The 25,384-nt window shown below is 38.7% G+C and overlaps 1 protein-coding gene across 1 annotated transcript; it reads right to left on the reverse strand.

Annotated features, from left to right (window-relative positions):
• Positions 1-717: 717 nt before the first annotated feature.
• Positions 718-25,384, reverse strand: myom2a (myomesin 2a). The gene is made up of 38 exons (XM_063475089.1): positions 25,278-25,384; positions 23,967-24,059; positions 23,453-23,588; positions 22,733-22,887; positions 22,484-22,576; positions 19,949-20,037; positions 19,832-19,870; positions 17,872-18,036; positions 17,606-17,767; positions 16,048-16,189; positions 15,134-15,333; positions 14,998-15,051; positions 13,401-13,528; positions 12,242-12,425; positions 11,949-11,966; positions 11,047-11,221; positions 10,251-10,372; positions 10,010-10,027; positions 9,455-9,642; positions 9,178-9,304; positions 8,671-8,849; positions 8,454-8,568; positions 7,684-7,843; positions 6,957-7,063; positions 6,772-6,816; positions 6,549-6,685; positions 4,804-4,948; positions 4,589-4,648; positions 4,387-4,454; positions 4,126-4,239; positions 3,968-4,055; positions 3,830-3,868; positions 3,312-3,417; positions 2,631-2,794; positions 2,438-2,474; positions 2,327-2,349; positions 1,874-1,929; positions 718-1,347 (listed from the first exon to the last, which is right to left on the reverse strand). Exons 1-38 carry the CDS (start codon positions 25,382-25,384, stop codon positions 841-843), a joined length of 4,545 nt encoding a protein of 1,514 aa, XP_063331159.1. The 3' UTR covers positions 718-840.

Genomic DNA, 25,384 nt, shown 5'->3' on the forward strand with positions numbered 1-25,384 from the left:
AGTAAAGTTTATTGCCATCACAAAGCACTGGGGAGGAAGACATAATGTGTCACAGACAGAAGAGCCTCTCTGGTACAGAGACAAGGGCTGTGAATGTTTTTGTTCACAGACAAACTAACCCTGGGAGAAGAATGGCTGGAGCACAAACACAGTAACCTGGTATTTGCACATTTTCACCCAGGTACTAACATTACCCCACGTCTGTACCTGCTGACTCCCAGCTCATCCAGTTTGATACTGGTGTATTACAACTTGGATCTTATTTTTGTAGTTTTTGATATTATTTGCTTTGTTTTGTATAATATCACACTCTTTTACATAAGTGCTAAATGTGGGGAAACACAGTAACAGAGAAGATTAAGATTAAAGCACTGAAACTGGAGCTTAAACCTAAAATATTTACTATTTTCTTTAATTTTGTCCTCTAAAACTCTGCTTATCTCTTTGTAAGACAGTTCACTGACTTGCTTTTTTGTGTCACTAATACCCAAGTTGTAATAGAGCATAAATATCCTTTGACATCCACAATTTGTTGCAGGCATTTCACTGACATTGCATAGTGGAAGGTGCAGCTTTTAAAACTTTGTAATGAATATACATGGACATTTTATGTTTCTCAGTGTTTTTCTTGTGTTAAAATGAACCACTTTAAAGACATATGATGGCCCATACATGACTGTGAGGTGTAGTCCAGAGTAAGCAGCAGTTTTCGAAGTGGGACTTTGACATTATCTAAATCTAAATAAACTTTAAAGTAAGAGCTCATTGTTTCACACTCATGCTTATAAATCAGTGTTGCTAACAGCGAACATTAACCCCCTCAGGCGTCACCACCGCATTCTACTTCCTGGGTGGAGTTGGAGACTTCATGAATCTGGGTGGGGTTGGAGACTTAACGCTGCGTGGTGGAGTAGGAGACTTCGGGGTAGGGGTTGGAGACTTGGAGATTGGGGTGGAGGCTGGAGTTGGGCTCTTCATAGATGGCGCTGGGGTCTGGGTTTTAGAAGGGGTGGGGGTTGGGGTCTTGGAAGGAGGAGCTGGGGACTTTGGCAGCACAGGCGTGGCTGCGGCTGCTTTGGGCTGCCCCAGTTTGGGCTCAGGGATCTTCTCTCCGTGCCTGTAGACGCTGACAGTGATTTCCACAAACTCACCACCATACTTGTTCCGTACATTGATGCTGTACTTTCCGGAGTCTTCGGGGGTGACTTTGTTAATGACGAGGCTGGCAAACTTGCCACCGTCAAACGTGACCCTGGTGTGCTCAGTGGAAGCGACTTCCTGCTCGTTCTTGAACCAGGTGACCTCAGGAGTAGGCTCGCCCCACACGGTGCAGGTGAGGCTCAGGGACTAGAAAGGACCAACAGTGAACTCAAATCAAAATATATTCACAGAATACGATTCATATTTTAGGTTTGTTACATTCTTACACAAAGATTTATTTATTCTTGTGTTTATTAAACTAATGAAAATTGTTGTAATCACTTGACATAATGAGGTCAGACATTATAGTATTTATTTATTATTAACTCTGACCCACAATTTGAAGTTGAAGTTGGCATTTCTTTTTAAACATTTTTAGAATGAACCTTAAACTGCAAACTAAATATGAATTGAGGCATGACATCTGAACAAAAGCCATCCAAAGAAGTGTTTTGTCAATATTGTTATCAATACTGTACCCAACAGTACATCTCAGACTATGGTGTAACAGGTCTGAGCTGCTGAGTGCTTTTTCGTCATTCAGCTCTTTTCGCTCTCTATGTGTTTATCCACCACTCTGCATTTAATCATTATTCAAGCATCATCTTCCACAACGTGTCTTTTCTCCCTCTGTGAAAAGACACGTTGATTGCCGAGTTTGGAAAATGTTTACCTTCTCCTCCATAATGGTGACCACATCAGGTAGACCACCAACCACTCTACCACGGTCTGAACAGAAAAAGAAAAAGTCACTTTTCACTCCCAGACTTAGAAATCACAGATCTTAAAACTAAAGCAATCTGTCTTTTTACATTTATTGTGTAGTGTTGTTATTGTGTACTAGTAGATCAAGTCTGAGATGCTCAGGGGGAGGAAGAGGAAGAATGAGCAAGACATTCATTTCTACTTTGCCTTTAAAATAAAATACCTTGCCCACAAATTCCTGTGAAAATGTTCAGAATGCTTAAAGAGCTGTCGAGGGGACTTGTGATTATCAATTTTTCGTCCTTGTAAGATATGCGCTTAGTATAAACAGCTTAAAAAATAATTAATCAATGTACCTTTATTGAAAGATACATGAGGAATCTCTCTCAAACAGTCTCAATACAAGTTGTGAAATACTCACTCTTCTCAGCGAATGCAGCCGCCCTAAAAGACGAAGAGGAAATTCGATTTGATTAAAATTTGACATGATTAAAACTGCATGTCTACAAACTTGTAACATCAAAACACTTACTTAAGTCTTAGGTACTCCTCATAGGCATCTGTATATGCTACAAAACAAATGATTACAATGGAGTCAATTTTTCAAAGACAAAAGGTTTCACATCTTAGAAACTCCAAAATAAATATACAAATAAATAAGACAATCACAGCAAAAGAGAAAAACTGTAATGAAAACAAACGGTGGCACAGGTGGAGGTTTTTACCTTGTCCAGAGAGGTCAAAAGTCCGGGTGTGGGTCTTGACGCCATCTGAGATCTCCATGGAGTAATGACCCTTCTCCTTATCAGACGGATCACAGATCTGCATCCAGGCCATCTCAGCTGTACCGCCAATCCTCATCTTCTCAGAGGAGGCAATCTTACTCTCCCTGCGGGTTTACATCATGGATCTCAAAACTTAGTTATTAATTCATACAGAGTGAAAAAACAAACACAGACATTTCGTAGGCTGCTTTCAAATGTGAGATATAGTGACTCTAAGGCATAATGTCTGTGTGCTTTTAAACCCCTTTAAAAACTAGCAGTGCTTCTCTACAATATTAAACACTTCTAATCAAAGTTGGACACAAACAACCCGCACAAGTGACACATTTGCATGACATCTCCTTTTGCTAACTGAGCCACCCACAGAACTACTCAAAACATCTGTGTTTGAAGTGTTTCATAGAAAATTTGTTTCAAAAGATGTTATGATTCAATGCTGTATTACATGCAGCAGCCTGGGTAAGCTCACAGACTGCCTATAAGTGTCTGCTGAATAGTGAACTTTTGTTCCATATAAACAGTAAAACAAAATATCTCAAAAAGTAAAATAGCTAAACCTTAAAATGATAAACTAAAAAGAGATATTTGAATAATCTAAAATATTTAAATTCACAACTGTACTTGTGCTTCCAGACGGTTTTCATCTCCTCTGTATAGTAGTTCATGTAGCACTGCAATCTGATGCCCTCTGGAGTACACTGCAGCACCAGCTCAGAAGCAGATGCACCTAAGGACACAAAGACAACCACCAAGAAACGCACAGGCACCAACAATAGGGAAATGACTTCAGAATGTCATTACAGCCTCGTCTCTTAGCCAAAGCAGACTTAATGTAAATTTGTGTATTTAGAGAAAAGCTGGGGTTCTCATAATTGTTTCCAGGTTAACATGTACACGTATTTTATCTTTCTGAACCAGTTTCCAGCTCTGTCAGCATCAAACTGCAGCAGTACTGTTGCAGCTGACTTTGGTGCAGCTTTTCCACTGGACTTTTCTTAAGAAAGGCACTTTCTTAACTTTCTGCATAGGCCAGTCTATGTATATATATATATATATATATATATATACATAGACTGGCCTATGCAGCAAAGACATTTTAACAGTTTGAGATGCTGTGTAAGTTAGCTGATCCAACCTACCAGCAATCTGGGCGATGGCATTGATGATGTCATCAAACACTGGAAAGTGGGAAAAACGACACAATGAATACTGTACAGGAACCTAATATGACAATACAAAGAGCTAATAGCTGACCCATCAGAACACTAAAAATGTACCTTTGCCTGAAATGTCAAACACAGATGTGTCCTTTCCTCTGTCGTCACCGAGTACTGCCTTGTAAACACCATGATCTTTTCTGGAGAACTGAATAAAAACAAGGTTATTTTATATTACATTACATTATATTTTTCAGCGTGGATTGTGCAGATGTTACCAGTGGGAGGGGAAGAGCACAGGATCCAGACATGACATTGGGGGGAGTATCTGGAACAATCTCCTCATCGTCTTTGTACCAGTGTAAAGTTGACTCCTTCTTCACATTAGCCACCTGACAAGTACAAAGATTAAAAGATTTTGTTTTTACAAGAAAGCAAAGCAATAAGAAGTGAAACAGAATCAATAAACATGTGGAAAGCACATCTGACATGTGGTTCAGAGTTACAGGAAATCCTACATAATTACGTGGTTTTGTTACCTTGCAGACGAGCATAACAGTACAATCCTCGGTGACAGTAAAATATAGATACTCAGAGAAATGTGGGCCTACAAGGACAAGAACAAAGAACCACATGAATGACATAAATTAAGGCCGCACACATCTCTAAATTCATTATTTTACTCAAACTTGCTTACTACTTGTGCCAAAGTGTTTTTTAAGTCATCAAAAATATTCATACCTTGCTTCCTAATGTGCTCTTTCCTCTGAAACTCAGCCTCCTTCAGAGCAGCCTTGAACACTGAATGAGAAAAAAACAGACACAGATGAAATGCTTGCTGTGCTGCCCTTTTGGTTGGTGCGATCAGAGAAACAGAGGTTTTTTATAAAAGTTTCCAAAGCAGTATTCCCACACGAGTTATATGGACTTCTATCTGAGAGACGGAAAACTCTCACCATCTCCGACCAGGACCAGGGAGCTCTGGGTTTTGGCTTTGCCATCATGGATCTGAACAGTATATGTGCCCTCATTGGCTCTGGTGAAATGATCCACTGTCATCTGGATGATTCCAGTGGCCACATCGTGACTGATCTTCTGTCCCTAAGAGGAATAAAATGATGAAAATATTAAACTATGAGAATTTCAATGTGTTTAACTACTTTTACCACTCATTTGTAAAAAGTACAGTATCTGTTCTGCTTTTAAGAAACTACTAGAATAATATAATAAAAGATTTGTAAAGTTTCCTTGTCTTTGTTCAAGTAACATATGGGTTCCTTTACATATTTAGCTAAACTTTACTTTTCTTAGTAGTCATATTATCATGTGGAAACATTTTATTTTGAATGAAACTAAAGAATAAAAATGAAGTGACCCTGAGCTGACTGCTTGGGAAGAATGATGTTTGTCTGGTTGTTTTTTTCTGACTGAATGCTGTTTGAGATCATATCAGTTCAAGAAAGATGTGAACCAAAGCTGGGAAAAAGGAGAACAAGAAATGCAGGAAGTTTTACTCTTAAGTCCTCAACTTCATATTTATGTCATGTAATGGAATGTGTAGAATGAAAGTCCAAAACGCAAACTTCAGATCTAGACTCGATGAAACAAAAGGCCAGCTGCTGATTTAGCTGATGAAATCCAACTTAGATGCAAACTGAAGTTAAATAATACAAGATGCAAAGTAACTAAATCCAGGAAACCAAAAGAAACATTCCAGGAAACAGAAAGGGAAGTATGACATGACAAGGAACACAACCAAACTAAGGCTTTAAATACACACAGGGCGGCTGTAGCTCATGAGGTAGAACAGGTCATCCACTAATCGATCCGTGGCCGTCTCCATGCCAAAGATATGGAACCTTGAGCTGCTCTCGATGCGTGAATTGTGAATGTCAGAGAAAAAGCACTTAGATGTAGTGCATGTATAATGTGTGTGTGAATAGGTGAATTAGACATGCTGTAGAAAGTGTTTCGAGTGCTCAGGTACAATAGAAATGCACTATATAAGAACCAGTCCATTTACCAGTTACATGCAGACACAGAGGGCAATCAGGGATGAGTGAAAACACCTGGGTAACAGAAAACAGCTGAAACCAATCAAAGACAATAACACAGGGGAAGTGAAACAAAATACAACACGAGACATAAATGACTATCAAAATAAAACATGAAGTAACCCAAACAGAGAACGCCTAACAGAGACGAAAACTTGACCAGATACACACAGACACTGGGAAGGCTAAAGGCTACACAAAGTGTCAGAAATATAAAAAATATTAAAGATTAACAGAAACCATATTACAAAGATAGTAAGAACTTAAGGCTAAACATGGAGACATTAATTAAAAGAATAAAATCATGAAAGTGATAAACTAAACTCTAGAGGATGCTTAATGACTAATAAGAATTCAATGTAATAAAAGCAAGAGTTCAAAATATCTCAATGCGTGGGAATGTTCAATCATTCAGGTAAGAAAATCCCCAAAAGTTGATTTTGTTCATCTGGTGGGAGAAATGACAGTGGGATGACTGACGAAACGCTTCTCCCACTGAAAACGCTACGTCCAGATGAACAGAATCAAGAATTCAAGATGCGTGATTGTATTTTTCTATTAGGACTGAAGAGACACAGAAGAGAAGACATACAATTCACTCATAATTAAATTTCACACTCACTCTTTTCTGAATGTCGACACCTTACCTCCCCACTCGTGACTTCTTTGTCGTTGACAATGAATCTATAGGACACAGATGGTGAAAGTTTGACTGCCTGCAACCAGAATCGCACGTGTCCTTTCTCCAGAACCTCATAGTTCAGACCATGTTTCAGAGGAACAACTGAAAAAGAAAAAGACATTTAAAAATTAAATTAGTAGGAAACAAACTGGATGTAAATGGGTTTGATGGTGAGGCACAACACTCACTTGGATGTCTGATGGCATAGCTGAGCTCCAACATAGTGTTCAGGGCTGCAGGAAAGATTCAAGAAAACAAATATACTCATAAAGAAACAATTCAGAGCGAGAAGAACTAAGAGACTCTGAATTATGAAATCTCATGTTTATATGACTGCTTTTGACATATAGAGCAACTTGTAGACATGACTGACCATCCTCAGTGAGAGTATGGCTGGCAGAGACTCCATCTGTGTCAGTGACGATGACAGAGTATTTGCCCAAATCATCTTTATCAGGGTTAGTGAAAGTAAGTCTGGACCTGTGAAATAAAGGTAACACCCATTACAGTCAGGACATTTAAAGCAGTTTTCAACTGGGATTCAACAGGATGTAAAACATAAAAATTCTTTCACAAGTCACTGTAATTAATTCTTACTATAAATTTAATTTCCATTCAAATTTGCTGTTATTTAAAACAGTGGGTTTGTTACAGTGTCATGTTACATATCCTAATGGTATAGTCCTCACTATTTCCTCAGACTCTTATTAAAAATATTCTGGTACATTTTGGTCAGTCAAACTTTTTTTTTAACTTTAAACTTAAATCAGTAAATTCCCATTAAATGCTAAGGCAATACAATCACCTGTGACTTTTTTGCCAGCTAAAAATGCAAAAAAAGTGGCCAATAATGAGCTTTTTTAGAAAACACTTGAATGAACCATTAGCTTTTTGAATGGAAACATAAAAACTTGATCCGGCTGTGTTTCATGTTTTCATTTTGAGTTCACCGAAGCAAGATGACAAAGTAAACTAGTTCAGGCCCCGAGGGAGAAGCTCATTGTTTGCGCTGGTGTATTTACTGAATGATTCATTAGATTCGTCCTGCTGTCACAAACGAAGGACACAGAACAAAGTCAAAGCTCAAAGATCAAGCTTACGTTCTGCCTTTAGTTGTGACAGCCACTCTGGGACAGTCACCGATGGGTTTGTAGTTCTTCGACCACACAAACTTGGACGTCTCGCAGATCTCACAGGCCTCAAGAGACAGGAAGACATCTCCAGTCTCCTCATCCACACCAGCCACAATCTCCTTTGTGCCTGCAAATTACACGTGAAACCCTCCAGTGAGTAATAACAAAAATAAAATACTCGCTTTCATAAAACCGAGCTGTCAGATAATCTGTGTGGTTTTAATTCTATAGTTAGTGTCATAAATTAAACTGATAATCATGATATGAACAAATTCAATTTGCATTGCAGTAATTTGCATGTGTTTGCAGGGAGAAGTGATCAAAGATATTCACCTTCCAAAGTGTGTACGCATCTTTTCAATGATATGTCAAATATTGCAAAGTAAGGAAGAAAGCATTACTATGTGTTTATAGAAATGAAAAAAGTAAACTATATGAAAGCACTACAGCCTCTATGTTTAGACTGTGTGAGAGAAATTCCCAAAATACTGTGATACCACACATAAGTTTTCATTTGTATATGAAATGTGATATCTCTAGTGAATGCTAAAGTTCTCTACTTAAAAATGCTTAACTGTAATTATCAGTGGTTTTGTGTTTTATGTCTGCTCATACGATGTCTACGTATTTAATAAAAGACAATTATCATGCTGTCGTCTCACATGTCTCTGAATGTTTTGCCAATATAAAGGATAAAGTGCAGAGCTGGCTGCACACGTTCAGTTTGTTTTCATCACCTGGAATAGCTTTAGCACAGACCGGCTCTGACAACTGGGAAGGTTTTCCAACACCGTGTGCATTGACAGCACGAACTCTGAACACATAGCTTTCACCTTCCTCCAGTCCAGTCACCTATGAAAACCAGGGAAATATCATCACATGGAGAGTGTGACTTGGGTGTGGAAAGAGGGTTGGCCATTTGTTGGAATATGCATGATGCACCAGATTTGCTACCTGCAGGTAACGGTGGCTCACAGCTTCCTGATTCAGAGTGACGAACTCTGATGAACCCTTCTTAGCCATGTCCACAAAGTATCCAGTGACAGCACTCGCTCCAGTATAAATGGGAGCCCTCCACAGGATGACCAGAGAGTGGCTTCTGACCTCACTGAAGCTCAAGTCATAGGCTGGGCCTTGAATTTAAAGAAACATCATCAGTGCCAGAAAGAACACACGACGCACGAGCTGTAGTTGAACTGGAGTCAACGCAACTTAACTGACATTTTTATCAGTTACGTTTTTTATTTTTATTTTTATTTTTTGGGCTTGAATTCAAATGTTTTTTAACCTTTAATACATTTTAAAAGCCTTGGATGCTCATTTTATTGATACATTTGCAGGAGTTCAACAGGCACTTTGGTGAACTTGCCTCTGTCAAAACAACAGCTGCCATACTCACTGTGAGATGCAGAGAAAATACATATAACTCTACAGAATAAAGTCACATGGACAATCCTGTACCTGGCTCTTCCATGGTCCAAGCTTCACATTTCATTGGAACGCTGGCAGCAGATGGTAGACCAACACCAGCCATGTTACCAGCTGTGACCCTGAACTCGTAAAAAGTTCCCTCCTTCAGATTTTCCACCTAAAATAACGTGTGGCATAATCATCAAATGAATGAATAAAGTAGTAATAATAAAGTGAGTAAATGTAAATTAATCAAATTTAGCTTTATCAACTACAAGAAAAGAAAACTTTAAGAAAGAAAATCTTAATCTTGTGTCTGATTACTCACAGTGCACATTCTTTCTGTGACAGCGTTTACGTTGACCTCCTTCCAGACTAAAGTATCAGCGTCCCGCTTATCAATGTAGTAAGCGTTAACCTTGGAGCCACCACAGTGTTTGGGACTCTTCCAGGCCACAGTTATGGAGGAACCATCAGAACTCAGCATGGTGATCCCAAAGGGAGAGCTGGGAGTTGCTGAATTACAAAGTTTCACATTTAATGAAGCTTCATATTTAAACTTTGTATGACATCATCTTACATAACGGCTTTCAAAGTTAAACATTTTTTAATCAATCTAGGAAACAATGACTGTGATCGGCTGCATGTGAGCCTGTCATGCACTTTCTCTCACTTCACTGAGCTGCAAAGTTTTATCGTAAAGTTTTCAACTCTTGTGCTGAGTAACTGTCAGACTTTGAAGTGTGAAGTGTTTTGTAGAGTCCTGTTAAAAATACGTCTCTGTGTGATCAAAACACAATAATGTAAAGTGAAAGGTGGATAAAGAGAAAGCTGTGGGTAAGTAAGGGGGGGACAAAAGTAAACACAGCTATTGAATACATACCATACTCAGCCCCCTTGCCTGGACAGAACAATGAAATGAATCACACTGAGCATCACGTTGGTTCAAGGACTCCGGTAATCTTAAGAAACACCATTTCTCTTAAAATATACATTCTCCAATGTATTCCTCTATTTTTTCAAAGAAATGTACATTTTTTAAAAAAAATTACAGTTTCAAAGAGCGTTTTAACTTTTCAGAGGCAGCATATAAATCGCAATCATGAACTTGATAATACTCTTACCGAGCGCAGGCTCCACGGCAATGGGAGAGGACTCCTGTGACTCCTCACTGAGGCCGAAGAGGTTGACGGCTTGGACACGGAACACATAGGTCTCCCCTGGGATCAGGCCATGCACCACAAACCTGAGGCACGCACACATTCATTTTTTAAATCAAATACATATAAAACCTCTTGAAGTCTTTCCTCTTGTTTCTATATATTTCTTTTTTGTAAATATTGTTTTTTTGGGGGGGCATTTGTCTTTATTGAACAGTGTCAGTGAAAGATGGACAGGAAAGTAGGGAGAGAGTGAGAGAGGGGAAGACACACGGCAAAGGGCCACAGCTCGGACTCAAAGCCCGGTCGCTTCTTCTGGTCACGGGGCGTGTGGTCGCCTGCTCACCTATTGAGCTAAACCAGTGCCCACATCGGATATTTCTATGTACATATTGTTATTCTGGCTCAAACTAGTTTTTGTGAGCTCCACTCACAAAAGCCATCGTGAGTTTATCTTCAGATTTGAGAAAGTCAGCTAATATTGGGAATACTGCAGAATAAAGTATAAAACAAGCTAGAAAATTGTTGAAATCATCATTTATCCTTGACTCCACAACCTGCCTTTGCCTTATATTAAACCTGACACATTGCTCAGGGACTCTCAGACTGAGCTCTCTGTGTGCTGTGGAGTTACTGCACTCCTGTGTAACACTCCTCTAGAGGAGACACTTTATTTATATTCATTAAATTCTTTTTTTCCTTCTTGTTCAAAAGGCTGAGAAGCAAAAAGACCACTGTGTAACATTTTTGTCACTCTTACCTGGTATGTTTGAAGGGTTTATGGTTGCATGCAAACCACTCCTTGGCTCCAACGACACGGCCGTCGATGTAATATCCCATGAGGTGTTTCAGGTGTTTGGGGGCCTCCCACTGCACAAACACAGATGACTTGGTGTTCCTAGTAGCAACAACATGGCCAGGAGCAGAGGGGACGCCTGTGCGGCAAAGAAAAAACATATATATATATATATATATATATATATAATATTAATTAATTACCAAAAATATACAAAGTTGAAAGTGTTAAAGTGGAAAAAAGGACAAGGACAGAATGATTCCACAACTGATGACCTCAGACATCAAACCAGTTGTAAATATTTTTTTCTGTATTAAACAACATTTTATTCAAATGACTAATTAATGTATCAGTTACTAACAATTTACTTTCTTACAGAACAGAAATCATGACAATTAGCTGTAAATAATACTCACTGAAGCTTTGACTTCCACCTACTTGTCTGCAGGTTACAGCTACTCAAAAAACATGCATGCATTCGATATTTGTGCTGTGTTCTGTGTTCCTGTATATTGTGTGCACAAACACAGTGATTAAACACAGCACAGAGGACTTGTTTTTAAGTTCCCATGGAATGGCTTTGCCATGCCTTTTTGCAGAACAGGATGTTTAAGCAGAACACTGTGACAGAGGAGCGTTTCTGGGATTTAATTTGAATTTAGGCACGAGAGCTCAGAATAATCCCATTTTCCTTTATAAACTTCTCGTTACCCTGTAATATAACAGCCTACTAAGCCATCCCCAAGTGCTCCAGTTCATCACTTATAGTGAGAACAAACACACACAGACCAGAGAGTGAAAGAGTGAACTTACAGCAGTGTGAAAAAAGTGCTTTTAAAGTGTGTTTTATATTTTTCTGTACATACCAATTGGAAGCTCAGTACCTGCAAAACACAGTCAATCATTTTTAAAATAAACTGTATTTGGGCTTTTCATGCATTTGTTTTTGTGGACACATTTACATGTATGCACTAAAACACTTTGCTTAAGGTAGACAAACACAAAAAAAAGTTGTTTTAGTGACCTTCCCATCTGGACCTTTAATATCTATAATTCTAATAAATTACAAAATTTGACGATTCACAGGTTTTTGTGTGCATTGTGCTTTGCTGGATATATAATCACGTGTCTTTAAGTCTGCACTGATCCTGGCTCTTACCATCTTCATCAACCTTTTGGATGGGCTCAGAGGGCGCAGAGGCCTCGCTGGAGCCATACATGTTGACCGAATACACTCGGAACTGGTACTTTTTCCCGTCTTGCAAATCAAAAACTGGGTAACGAGGGGAGTGCAGTTTGACTGTTGTGTTGATCCGCTGCCAGTCTCCAGTGCCTGCTAAGCACTGTGTGGGAAAGTCAGGGAGGAGGGGAAATGAGAAGGTATAGCCATATGTAATGTGGCACAGACAAAAAGAGCATGTTTTATACTGTATTAATCTCACTTTTATTAAATTAATTAAATAATTTAAGATATAAGAATCATAAATAACAAAGTGTATGTTTGTGTGTGCCAAAAGGGTTAAAAATAAAATCAATCTTTGTGTGACATGTAACTGAACCGGGGGCAATGCTAACACTGTTATTCAAGCTAAACCTGATGAAAACATTCTCTCACTTTTTCGGGAAATATATTAAACATATTGTTTAAATGTCAACATTTTTAGCAAGACTGTTTACAACTTGACTGGCTTGCTTAATATGTGGCATTAAAAATACCATAAAAAACACAATACATCAGATACAATATGTAATAAATAAGATTTCAACTATCATAAAATGACTTCAAATCCAGCATCTCAATATATAACTACTATCACACAAATTTATATCACATTTGAACTTCTTGTATAAGCATTCACTATGGCTACTATATGAATTTGTTTGCAATATATTATAATCTCACAGCTATGTTTACATCCTTGCGATTATATGCATTAAAACATGTCGTGTGACTCTAAACTGGTTGCAGTAAATCCATTGTTCCATATTTACACTGGGTAGCAAAACCCTGTTTAAACCCACGGAAGCTTCTCTAAAGATGAGATCAAAAGTTCAAAAATGTATCAAACTGAAATCTGGAGATATGCTAGTGTAGAGTTCTCTGTGTGAAATTAAAAAAAAAAAAGAAAAAGAAAAAGAAACCATGTAGTTTGGGGTATTGAAGTTTCACGCAACCCAAACGTAATACAACTTCATTTGTGTGTACTGCTGCCATTTAAGCAAAACTTGAGGGGACACTGAAATGGGACTGCTACAGTACCAAGGTTAAATCGGCTAAACTGAGAGCAACTGATGGGCAAAAGTGAAGCAGTACACACCTTCTCGATGACGTACCACAGTGGAGCTCGTCCACGGGGGCTAGGAGGCTTCCAGCTCAGCACGACATATGATTTGAAAATTTCGGATGCATGCACATCTGTGGGTTCACCTGGGATAGTTACGTAGCCTAGATTGGGAGTGAACAGTGTTGAGGCATAACGTACACAGAACAGCAGCCACTGCAGAAGTCCCACATTATTCACTTTTTGTACTCAGGTTTTTATCTGGGCAGCTGTGGCTACAATGTAGCTTGCCATCACCAGTGTGTGAATGTGTGTGTGAATGGGTGGATGACTGAACGTAGTGTAAAGCACTTTGGGTCCATAGGGACTAAGTAAAGCGCTATACAAATACAGGCCATTTGCCATTTACAGTGACTTTGACAATGCTTCTAATGTTACTGTTGAGCTTGCTTTCAAAGGCAGAGAGGGGATTAAATATTCACCACTATATGGACTTCAATAACGCATTTTCATAGAATTTTACTTATAAGTGATTAAAATCAAACACAATTGACTAAGTCTTATTGTACATGATTCAGTGTGAGAGGTCCTGCCTTTTTCTCAAAGCTTGTTAAATTCTAAAAGTGCTGATCAGCAGGACAATAACATTGGTGGAATTTTATTAAAGATTAAATAATTATTTTGGTAGCATTCAACAATAATTACATATCCAAATGCTACACTAGAGCTGCCACAGCCTCGTATGTGGTTTGGTGGTTCAATGCTCACAATATTTTAGTTTTGTTTAACTACAAGTTTCATATACAGCAGTTAGCCATTAGATAAACCAGAACATGGACAAAACCCCCAATATCATATTTCAGATAAAAAAAAAAAATAGAAATATGAACTAAAAGGACATGTCAAAGTTAAAGTTAACAGTGAAATGTGGGACTTCTACAATAGCCTTGAGTGTGATATTATACAAATATGTATTATTTTTGATATTTTCTATTAGTTTCTAAAATTAGTTTTCATCTGTTATAAGTTTTTGTTAAAGTAGTATATTATATTAAGTGGACACAATTTAAAGAGAAAACCGTTTCAGTTAAAGTGTGAATGGAAAAAGTTCGATTAGATCAAAGACTGCACCACAAAAGTTAAGCTGGGAAGGCTTTGGAAAACAGTTTTCCCTGTGTTGTTTAAAAAAAACCTTATGAGAAAATGACAGATTAGTTCTAAGATCAGCATTAAAATGTTTTTCCTTCTCATGTTTCCTTCGTTGAAAAAGATAAGAATGTAAATGTCAGAATTCAAATGCCACACCTTAAGATGAAATAGTAACTAATTTAATCATGCAGCACTCATTTGTTACTGGAATAATGATCGTGTCCAATAAACAGGTATAAATGGAAAGAAAATTCACTGATAGTGGAACAGAAAACAGAACAGCAAACAAACGTCAGTGAGATTTTGATCAGGGAAGATGCCTTTTTAAGCAAACATCCCCATAAAATGTAAAATGTTCTCATGATGGTGTTGCTGGGGTTTGGAAAGAGTGACAGATGTTAGTATTTAGTGAGATTGTGAGGTGGTGGTTTAAAGATAGGGGAAACAAAAACTGTGAAACCAGACGAGTGTGTAACCACTATACCTTCCAGGTCATCATCCTTTATTACTATGTCGTATTTTCCTTCAATTTTAATCACTGTTGCAGGAAATGACAACAGATCGGTCAGAAAACGCTGGCATCCTGCTGTCCTGTATTTTGTATTTACCTTCATCTGTACCTTGCAGTCTCTCACTCTCTGCAGCGTCCAGGGCCGTCACTTTGTCTGACTTGCGTGAGGGCCTGCTGATGCCACTGCTGTTCACGGCTCTGACCCGGAAGTAGTAGGAGTGGCCAACCCTTAAGCCATGTACTGGGTATTTGCAGATCTTCACTGGGGCGTCGTTGCACTGCACCCAAGTGTCAGTGCCAGCTTCACACCTATGAAATGGATCATTTATGGCAAATGTTACATGTTATATTTGTTATGAGGCAATTTTGACAAGCTGAGAAGTTAAAGTATCCTAATAAACTGGTGAGAAGGGCTGCACTTGCAAGTATTTTTGTTTAAAGAAAACTGCAGTCCAGACCTTTCACCAGTTTTGGTGCATCATGAAATGAAAAAGATGACATAGAAGATCATACAGCAGGCAAAAATAGGGCAAAACTGATCTCCCAACACTCCACTGTAACCATCTGGTTGTTGAAAGAAGAGGGGATGTAGTCAGCTGTAAACATGGCCCTGCACCAACGTTTTTTTCAAAGATGTGTTGCTGCCATCAAATCCAAAATAAGGTATATTGTTTTTCTTCAAATGGTTCATTTTCCCACTTTAAACATTTGTTTAAAATATAAACACATGTTATTAAATACTTTTTCAATGTTCCACTGTTAATAAAATACGCGTTTATGAGATTTGCAAATCCCACAAGTCTTATATGCACTTTATGTAACCATGAAAATAAGCAAATCATATCTGGCATTTGGTGTGAAAAGATACATTTAATTTAGAAAATCTTCTAAGGAGTGCAGCTCTAATAACTATGACTCACTTCCTTGGCATTAAGTGCAGTATAACTCCACTGTATTCATGTCAGTGTGCCAACTGTGGTCTATTTAAAGAGAGCTGGAAGCCTTCTCAAGATTAAAACTGACCGATCCACAAAGTATCCAGTGATGGGTGCCTCGTTGACAGTGTTTGGGGGTTTCCAGGCAACCAGGACATAGTCCGAATTGATGTCATAGGCCTTTACGCTCATTGGTGCGCCGGGTGCTCCGGGTGCAGAAGGAGCAGCATCTAGGGAATGAAGAAACACAGGTATGTTGGGGAGGAAGAATGGATGATGAATGGTGATAGACACAACTATTATGGCTCTACCGCTTATTTGCATACTATGCCTAATGTGTGGTAACAGGAAATAAGGAGTCAATAACACCTGTTTTAAATCTATGTACTGCTGTGAGTATAGAAAAGATTAGGAACTCTTAATTAAATTTCTAACTAATAAAACATTTCATTTTGCCAACCAAGCTTTCACTTGCTCAAGACACAAGACACATCACTTACCACCATTTGCATAGTGTAGTTATTTTTCTTTGTTAGGGGCATATAAACCTGCGTCTCATTTGCATAGTAACGGAGAGCAATTTTGTGGCTTCTAAAAGTACAGCCAAGGGGCAGAAGATAAAAGCAGAGGTCTATTGATCTCTGTGGTACCCCACATGAGACCGGAGCTGAGGACTTACACAAAATGTTCTCTCAGCCAGGTAAGACCTAAACCATGGCAGAGCATTCCCCTAAATCTGTAGCTAGAAGGATGACATTAATAACCCTAGGCAAAACAGATTCTGTGCCAAGCAGAGATTTAAAACCAGACTAAAAAATCTCAAGGTCACTATTTTCATCTAAAAAGGTTTTTTAGCTGACTATAAGCAATTTTCTCCAGAACTTCAGAGAAAAAGAAAAGCTTGGAAATAGCCCTAAAATTTGATAAAATAGTGGGATCCAGGCTAGTGTTCTTAAACAGAGGCTGAACTGTAGCATGCTTAAAAGTTTTGGGAAAAATACCAGATGAGAAACTGCTATCGAGGACAGATGGACAGATGGACAGATGGACAGATGGAAGAGTAGAAATGACCTCTTTAAATAATCAAGGTGGAACAACATCAGCAGGGAAACGTGTGGGCTTCAGATGACCAACAACCTCATACAATAAAAAGAAAGTTACAGGCTCAAACTGGCCAAAAGCAGCAGAGCAAGGAACAGTGACTGAGGTGTCAAGAGCAGGCGTGGTGATATCTGAGCCCTGGCATTATTCACCTCTTCCACAAAGAAATTCAAAAATTTCTGACATGCCTCAGAGGAAGTTTCAACAGTGTTACGTATTTTCATTTTTAACCAACTTATCTTGATTTTTTTCTTGTATCTATTATTAGTTCAAGGCAAGTTATTTATGCACTACACATAATCAGGCTATCATATATATTAACCAGACATTATAGTTGGGTATTTTAAGTAAGGTAAGTTATAAGTGGTAAGTTTAAAGTTTCTAAGGTTTGTGCTATTCTATCCCTTTTGCTCATTCATAGGGATTTGGCTTTTTTAAAATTTTGCCATTGCTCTATTTATTCTAAACAACGATTTCTGATTTGTTCTTTAAAAGTCACTGCTGCAAAACAGCAGTGATCATGTGGTGTTAGGACTGTGTCCTACCTGAGACAAACAGGTAGGCGCTATGCTCAGCAGTGCCGTCCTTTGTGAAGATCCGAAGCGTGTAGAGGCCCTCATCATCCTTGGCCAGGTGAGGCAGCGTGAGAGAGGCAGCACCTCCACCCACTGACATCTCTACCAGTTTACTTGGTTTCAGCAGTTTATCTTTTAGAATACAAGATAGAGGACATAGTGAGAAGTGACCAAACTCCACAGTCAACCGACAGTGCTACACACAAACATAATGAAAGAATGAAAGAAGGTCTGACCATCTCTGTACCACTGGGCGATGGGTGGTATGTTGGGGAGATCGGGGACCACCACCATTGTACACACCAGTCTGATGGAGTTGCCCTCCACACCAAAAGACACTGGGAACCAGTCAAGCAGGCTGACATCCAGCTTACTGGCATGGATCTCAGTCAGATGAGGCACTGGAGGACAAGATTTGCAACATCATTAGCAATCAGATAATAATCGTATTTTGTGGATATGTGGAGAGTACATGTTTGCAATATCAGAATGATCATGTAGAACCACAATGGATTTATGAACATAAATCTGACATTTTTTCAATATAACTCTATGGTTTTGTCATTGAAAAGCATCAAAATTCAACCAAAATGAGGTCTGAGATTTGCTATCTTAGACGTCAATGATTTTAAGGAAATTTTGTGACACTGTCCCTTGCTTTGGCAACCACAGGCTGTGATTTCCACAAAGTGATGTGTGACGAGTGTTTCACTTTAAACGTGGACTTGGTTTAAGAGCTTTCAAGTACAATCAGTACATCCAGTAACATTAAGAAAGTAGAAACAATGTGTAGTCACAGTTATTTCTCTGGAATTTTTAAAAAATGTGTCCATAAGGAGTGAACAGCACGAGTTTTTTCATTTCAACAATGTATACAATAAATCTTAAATAAGGTAATCCAGCTTAATTAGTTTTGACAAAGGAGATGTCTGGTGTTTTTAGTCAAAATGAAATCTTGTGGAGGTTAGTATTTTCTGGACTGCTCATTATTTAAATCCCAACATGTACATCAGTGGCGGTCCTAGCCTGTTTGGCTGATGGCTTTGAACTTTTCTTGTCCATCTTCCATTGGTTTTAATTTTGCACTCCAGTATGAACACCCATCCCTCAACCCGAGGATCACCACAACATAACCTAATAGACCTACACCTTAGTTCACAGATTCACTTTGTCTAAGGTGTATTTCTGAGATTTCACACAACCCAGGATTTAAATCATGAATACATAATGGGCTTGGATTTACAACATTATGAATGAAATGTGCTCTATTTGGAAGCAGCCGCCCCCCTCCCCTTTCGACGGGATGTGTGTGAGACTTTAAATCATCAAACTGTAAATTATAAATGTTAAATTGTTATTGATCCCTTTACCCCGAGTCCTAAAGTGTATATTTATTTTCTTACTCTTCTTATATATATTGTTTGTTTACTTGCACTGCTGTAACTGGAGCCTCGTCGTCTCATCTCTCTATATACTGGACTGTATGTAGCGGAGATGACAATAAAGTTTACTTTGAATTCAGCAGCGAGCAGGCGCACCGAGGGCTCTCGCGCTCACTTTTCATGTACAGAATTTCGAAAAAAACATCGGTGCAAATTATAAGTCTGTATCATGATGTCTGGTGTTTTCGTGTTTGTTGGTTTGTTTTTATTTTGTTTTATTTTGCGAGTTGGTTATTAGATGCTGCTCCAGCCAGCCAGAGAATTCCCCGCCGCCCCGCCCTCTCCTCCCTGTGCCGCAAGCAGCAGGCGCACCTCGCAAACGGAGGGCGCCCTTACTCCCAGCAAATGGGCGATAGAAAACCGATCGGTGCCTATGCCATTCCCAATATGCGCTGGCTGACGTCGGGGGAGCATGAGTACGAGCATTTTTTTTTTTTTTTTGGCCGATGGCCGTGGTGCCGCCCCCCACCACGATGCCGCCCCGGGCAACCGCCCGTGTCGCCCGTATCTAAAACCGCTACTGATGTACATAAATGTTTAGATTGCTTGCTGCTCATCTAAAGGATGATCTGTGTTTTGTTTTTCTTCAGAGGGAGTCACAGGACAGGAACAGCTTGCCATCAAAGTTTCCACTTCTTATCAGGCCTCTCATTGCGCTGCTATTTGAAGTGTCATGATTCCATGAGCTTGTGTCTGGGCGTGACACCTCAATCCCCACACTCCCCAGTCTTACTAACTCCCTTTATGCTCTCACCTAAACCAAGCTGGCAGGACTCTCCGGCTCCAGCTGGTCCTGTGAAGAAAAGACGTTTATGTTTACAGAGAAAGACATGGGAGGTGAGCAATGTCTTTAAGAAAGAGGGAGACTTACTCTTCACAATAATTTTAGCTTTGCTGGTAGCTGTGCCATGCTGGTTGGTTGCCACAGCACTGTACTCAGCAGTATCACTCACAACACACCTACAAGGTCAGCCAGAGTAGGAACAAGTCACTGATTGCAGTATATCAACATTTATATTTGATTTGATGCCATTTGGTTTGAAGAACATGTACTCTATTTATGTTAATATAAGGTAAAACGCAAGCAATTGTGTTGAGACTCAAGAAGAGTCTTAGGTTTAGAATAGAAGGAAGAAATTTGACCTTCAGCCTGAGCTGAACTATTTTAAAAGATGATCCATTTTCCCAGCTGTGTTGGACATAGATTCTGCATCCTTCTTGTCACTTGGTGCTTTTTGCATAAAAAATGTGAAAATGACTGATTCTGAAGAAGTTTGGCAAATAAACTACGATGTTCTCAGTGACCTTCAACGCAACGACAGTCCAGAGATATTCCAATTCTCAGAGAGAGGGAGGGACAGAGAGAAGCGGAGCGCAGTCAGAGGAATTCATGGCTCGAATGACGCAAAGGTCAGCACTCCAACATGAACAGCTGAGGGGTCTTGAAGATGACGAAAAGAAGCAGGCTGCAGCCTCACCCTCAATTTAGCAATCTCCCCTCTAACTCTTCAGCTGACTGTCAGACAATGTCAAGATACCAATATAATGTGCTAACAAAATAAAAGTCCTATAAGTGTAAATGTCTACGCTGAGCATGAGTGATAGACGTTCAGTCTTTCCCAGTTTGTTTCTATGCTGCTTTCCTTTCAGTTTGAAGGCTGGTTATAATACAGCAACTAGAAAAATTGCTTGACTATATAAAAATATTGTCTTTTCAACAAACCTCATAAAACATATTTACACTAAACTTTTAATGGGACATTTTTTAAATTTAAAATGAAAAAAAGTTTACAAAACCCCCAAAACATATATAGTCCATGCAGGGAGCAATTTCAGTTTGTGCCGTTGGAAGAAAAACTAATACACAATCCAGAAGAAATCCTGAAAGCTGGAGCTGGAAGCCTTTTTGTTGCTTAAATGCTAGAAATTTTCACTCAGTTGATAAATTCATTAAAGTCTTAAACAACCCTCACTTCTTTATATTTTGGTGGGAGAATCGGAAGCAGATGCAGAGATTTATAGAAATGTGTAAACATACAGGGAAATACAGTACACGAGGCAAAATGGTTGAACTGCAGCCTCAAACGATAACAGAGCCTCCATCATGCTTTATAGACAGCTATAGACTCTCACTGATGATCATTTGAACCAAAAATGTCCTATTTGGATTCACTGGCCAATCAGAGCAGGTTATACTGATTTTCATTCCAGTTCTTGTGCAGCTTAGTACACCACCTCAGCCTTTTCTCCCTGTTTCACTTCCTTTCGAATGGCTTCTTGGCAGCCACCATTCATCTTAGACCATTTAGGCTGAGGCTTTGGTGAACAGTATGGCCAGATCTCTCAAGTCCTGTGTCACATTTTTAATTGATTTTTACTGGGCGTGACTTTCAGATAATCTTCAACTGCTGTAGATGTATTGTAATGTCAGCCATTTCTTTTGTCCTCCACTTGTCTACTTTTCCCAGATTTTTTAAGGACATATTGCCAACCATGCAGCAATATGACAACAGTTAATAGCTCTTTGGGCATCTTGTTGGTGCAATTTATCTGTAATGTGTAGACACATAACAGTTAGGTGTTAGGTGATGCTTTTTTGTGCTTGAATGATTTGTAGGTCAGTGTTAAGCGGAACAACAAACAAAAAATTGTGAGCTTAAAGTCATGTATGACTGAAAATGAGTGAGAGCTTGGAGAAGAAAGAAAGTCTGACTCTGTAAACTATTAAGAATATAAAGTGGCTGAAGACATTTACACAGTACTGTATAATATATTCAAGATTGTATTATATCACTTCCTGTTGCCCTAACATTAGTTTAGTCATCTTAGTCTAAGGAAACAATATATTGACTTTTACCTTATTACTGTACATTTACAGTCTTATTCTATAGTCTACAGAATAACTACATTTTAACAATTTTACATTTTTTATTTAAATAATTTTTATATGTTATTGATGATACACTTCACTGTTACAGTTTAATGCTGACTACCACATGCACAAAAAGATGACAATGATGACAGTAACTAGTAACTAGCACACTTGGTTACTACCACACTATGTGGCTCAAAATAGTGTCGGAGGATTCTGAGATATAAAACGGACAATCGACCTGCACCTGGAAAAAGTTAGCTCACTGATAGTGGAAGTCTACTAAATTTGTATGAATATTTCAGAGATGCTAATGCATTACCAATACATATCAGTAATTAATAGCTTCATTTTAATTCATAACTTAATTTTACTAAAACATTTTACTTCTCTAATTTACTGAACAACATGACTTTTTTCTTTTTACCTCATTTCAGGTAAAAAGAAAATCAAAGGCTGCAGTGTCAATGTTATAAAACTCAGTTTAATGAAATCATTTATGTCTAACTGCTGAGAGTTGTAGATAATACATACCTGCTAACAATCAAACTATGGACTCCATATTTATTCTCAATCTTGTACTTTCCTGGGGCACTCAGTGGGTCTACTGGCACGCCATCTTTATACCTGCCAATGAATCTGAATCAGTTTCACACCACAGTTATATTCTACAGTCCTAAAATATTTCAATAGTGTAATAAATCAGAAAAGCTTATAATGGTATTACCATAAAGCTTGAGTCAAATTTAATAACCCACTTGTGTGTGATGGCAGTATACTGACCATTTGACGATGGGCCTTGGATTTCCTTCGACGGTGCAGAACAGCTTGACAGGAGTCTTCTCCCACACAGTATGCGGCCGTAAGGCCACCAGGAAGTCTGGCAATTTGGGGATTTCCTCCAGCAGATCCACTCTCTTTCTCATCATCCCCTTAACCTGAAGAGAGTCAACTGCATCAAGTTAATGTATTTATGAAAATGACATTTTTATGCATTATCTCTATAGGGCAGAGATTACATAAACACTTCAGTACAACATGTTATCTTTGTCAACAATTCTTAGCTAACAGCAAATCTGAAACCTGCCAAAACCAATGAAGGAACATGAGGCCAGCAGATGTTAGTGATCATATTGTTAAAACTCCTAAAAAGTTGATTTATTCCTTTAAATGAGACTGAGACTGTTTTGACCAACAGTTCACTGATGCAATGTCAATAAGACCATTGGTCTCAGATTTCATAGAAATGTACAGCTGAGTATCTACAGTGAATGATTTAGATTACATTTAGAGACTCTAGATCTGCTGTTTTGCTGTACTCATGATTACAAAATGACATAATTTTAACAGTGATTGTAACAGAGACAGATACATTAAAGCGTACACATAACATTTCCACAGACTTTTAAACTTGTTCCACATATATGTGATAAAACACCAGAAAAACAAACCAACAAAGGAACTATAGTGTCACTTTGAGTTGTTTAGCAGATGGTTACTAACCTCTTTCTGAATTTCAAGACTTTCCACTTGGGCCTTAGTAGCGATCCTCATCCTATGAAGCTCCTCCTGAATAACAGCCAGTCCTTTCCCAACATTTTTGCTTACTCTCTGGTACTCCTCAGTCTCCTCAGCAGTCCTAACAATGCATACATCAGATTAATCTTTGACTAAGACTGACTTTAGCATCATTGTTAGCTATATGTTTGTTACATATTTACCTACAAGCTGAACTGTTACCCTAAAATAATTGTATGATACAGCCTGAAACTGTTGCATTGAGCATATCAAGCATAACACAGGATCAAACTAACCTTTAGGGCAGGGAGTCAGTGTTATGAGTCTATAGGATAGTAGCAGTATGACTGTGCAATTGTTTCATAATTTAAACGGTAATCATTGAATAATTAACAAGTTATACAAAAGAAATATGCTGTGGTTACAGGGGTCAGCCAGTAGAAAATGTAGTTGCATGTTACCTTGCGACTGAAATAGCAGTCAGCCAGAGCAGACTCACCTCTGCCGGAACACCGGCATGGTATAGGCTTGTTCTGCCATAGCCTCCGTGGCCTGGGCCTGTGCCTGGCTCACCGATTTAGAGCTTGATTTGCTGTTGAGGAAAACACATCATTAAAAATCAGAAAGCAAGTTCTCTGCATAAAAACTTCTCAGGTTTTAATTTAGCAGCTAAGCTGAGTTTGTCTTCTGAACATATACATACATAAAAACACAAACACTCGCAGTAAACAATAACTGACAGTTACAAACATGCAGTTACAAGATTTCCCAGCATATCTGCCTGATGTATTGTATATGCCACAGACTTATGAGGGATTAAATCTGTTTATGTACTTTGTCTTTTTCTCGAAATTAGCTGGGGTTAAGAAAATTGATAGATGGATATTATTCTCTACATGCATACCACAACCACTATTGTGAAAAATCTGACAGTGGCTAGTGTCATTTGCACAACAAACTATGATTTTATCCAGAAAACTATTTTTACAAAATAACCAGAAAATTGACATTCTGTGTATAAAGACTAACCACCACTTTGAGAGAAACTTCTTCAGTACTAACACAACTTTGTATAGTTAGTAGCCTCAGATGTAGGTCAGGTTCAAGTGGTGACATTAGTCATCTGCCATTAGACAGCTGCAGTTTCCTACCAGATCACTGGGAGATCAGAACTTGGCTCGTAGGGGCTCAGTTTATTACCTCACCACTAGTGACGAAAAAGCCAATCTTCAGCATGTATAATATCATGTTAAGTATGACTATACTGCACAGCACAGCTGTAAGGGCCAGAAAACCTTTTTAAAAAGCATGCTATAGCAACAAAGAAAATGCATACATGTCTTTCATTGGCCTGAACTATAAGATCTGTTGGCACAAGCTGCAGAGCGACAGAAGCAATAGCACTTCCTGAAATCCCGACTTGGGTTCAGCTCTCAGAGATTCTGGAGCTCACATAGACAAAGAGCTTTAGAATCACTGGTGATACATTGAGGTTTTACAAAGAAAAAAACTGAAGCTATAATAAAGAGGGATGAAAATATATTCCTGTGGAAAACGATAAACAGAACTAACATATCTGGGTATTCAGTCAGTTAGCATGTACCACTCTGTGACTGGCTGATTTGTTCATGAAAATCAGAATTCGCAGAACTTCGAATTTGACATGACAAATAAACTGCCAGCTAGGAAGCAGACACACCCACTACCGCAGCTGCTCCTCAGCAACACCCCTGTGTGTGTTTTTTGTCCTACGTCGCAAAGCAGCAAGAGCTGTGCTACTCAAAGCAGCAGGTAAATGTCACTGTCATACCTTTCTGTGTGCTGCTTGGAAACGTGTTTAGTGTGCTGATAAGCATAATCAGTTTTGACTTGGCTCACATGCTTCTTCTTATACCAAGGTATGACTTTGGAAGCCAT

Source organism: Pelmatolapia mariae, linkage group LG6, assembly GCF_036321145.2.
Source record: "Pelmatolapia mariae isolate MD_Pm_ZW linkage group LG6, Pm_UMD_F_2, whole genome shotgun sequence".
In the NCBI taxonomy this organism is placed as follows: domain Eukaryota; kingdom Metazoa; phylum Chordata; class Actinopteri; order Cichliformes; family Cichlidae; genus Pelmatolapia; species Pelmatolapia mariae.

Excerpts from the sequence above, each read along its gene's own strand:
- myom2a (XM_063475089.1), bottom strand. The coding sequence starts at position 25,384 with ATGGCTTCCAAAGTCATACCTTGGTATAAGAAGAAGCATGTGAGCCAA. Across the intron at positions 20,038-22,483 it reads CATAGTTTGATTGTTAGCAG|GTGTGTTGTGAGTGATACTG; the intron begins GTATGTATTATC and ends CTGACCTTGTAG. Across the intron at positions 19,871-19,948 it reads AGCTAAAATTATTGTGAAGA|GACCAGCTGGAGCCGGAGAG; the intron begins GTAAGTCTCCCT and ends TTTTCTTCACAG.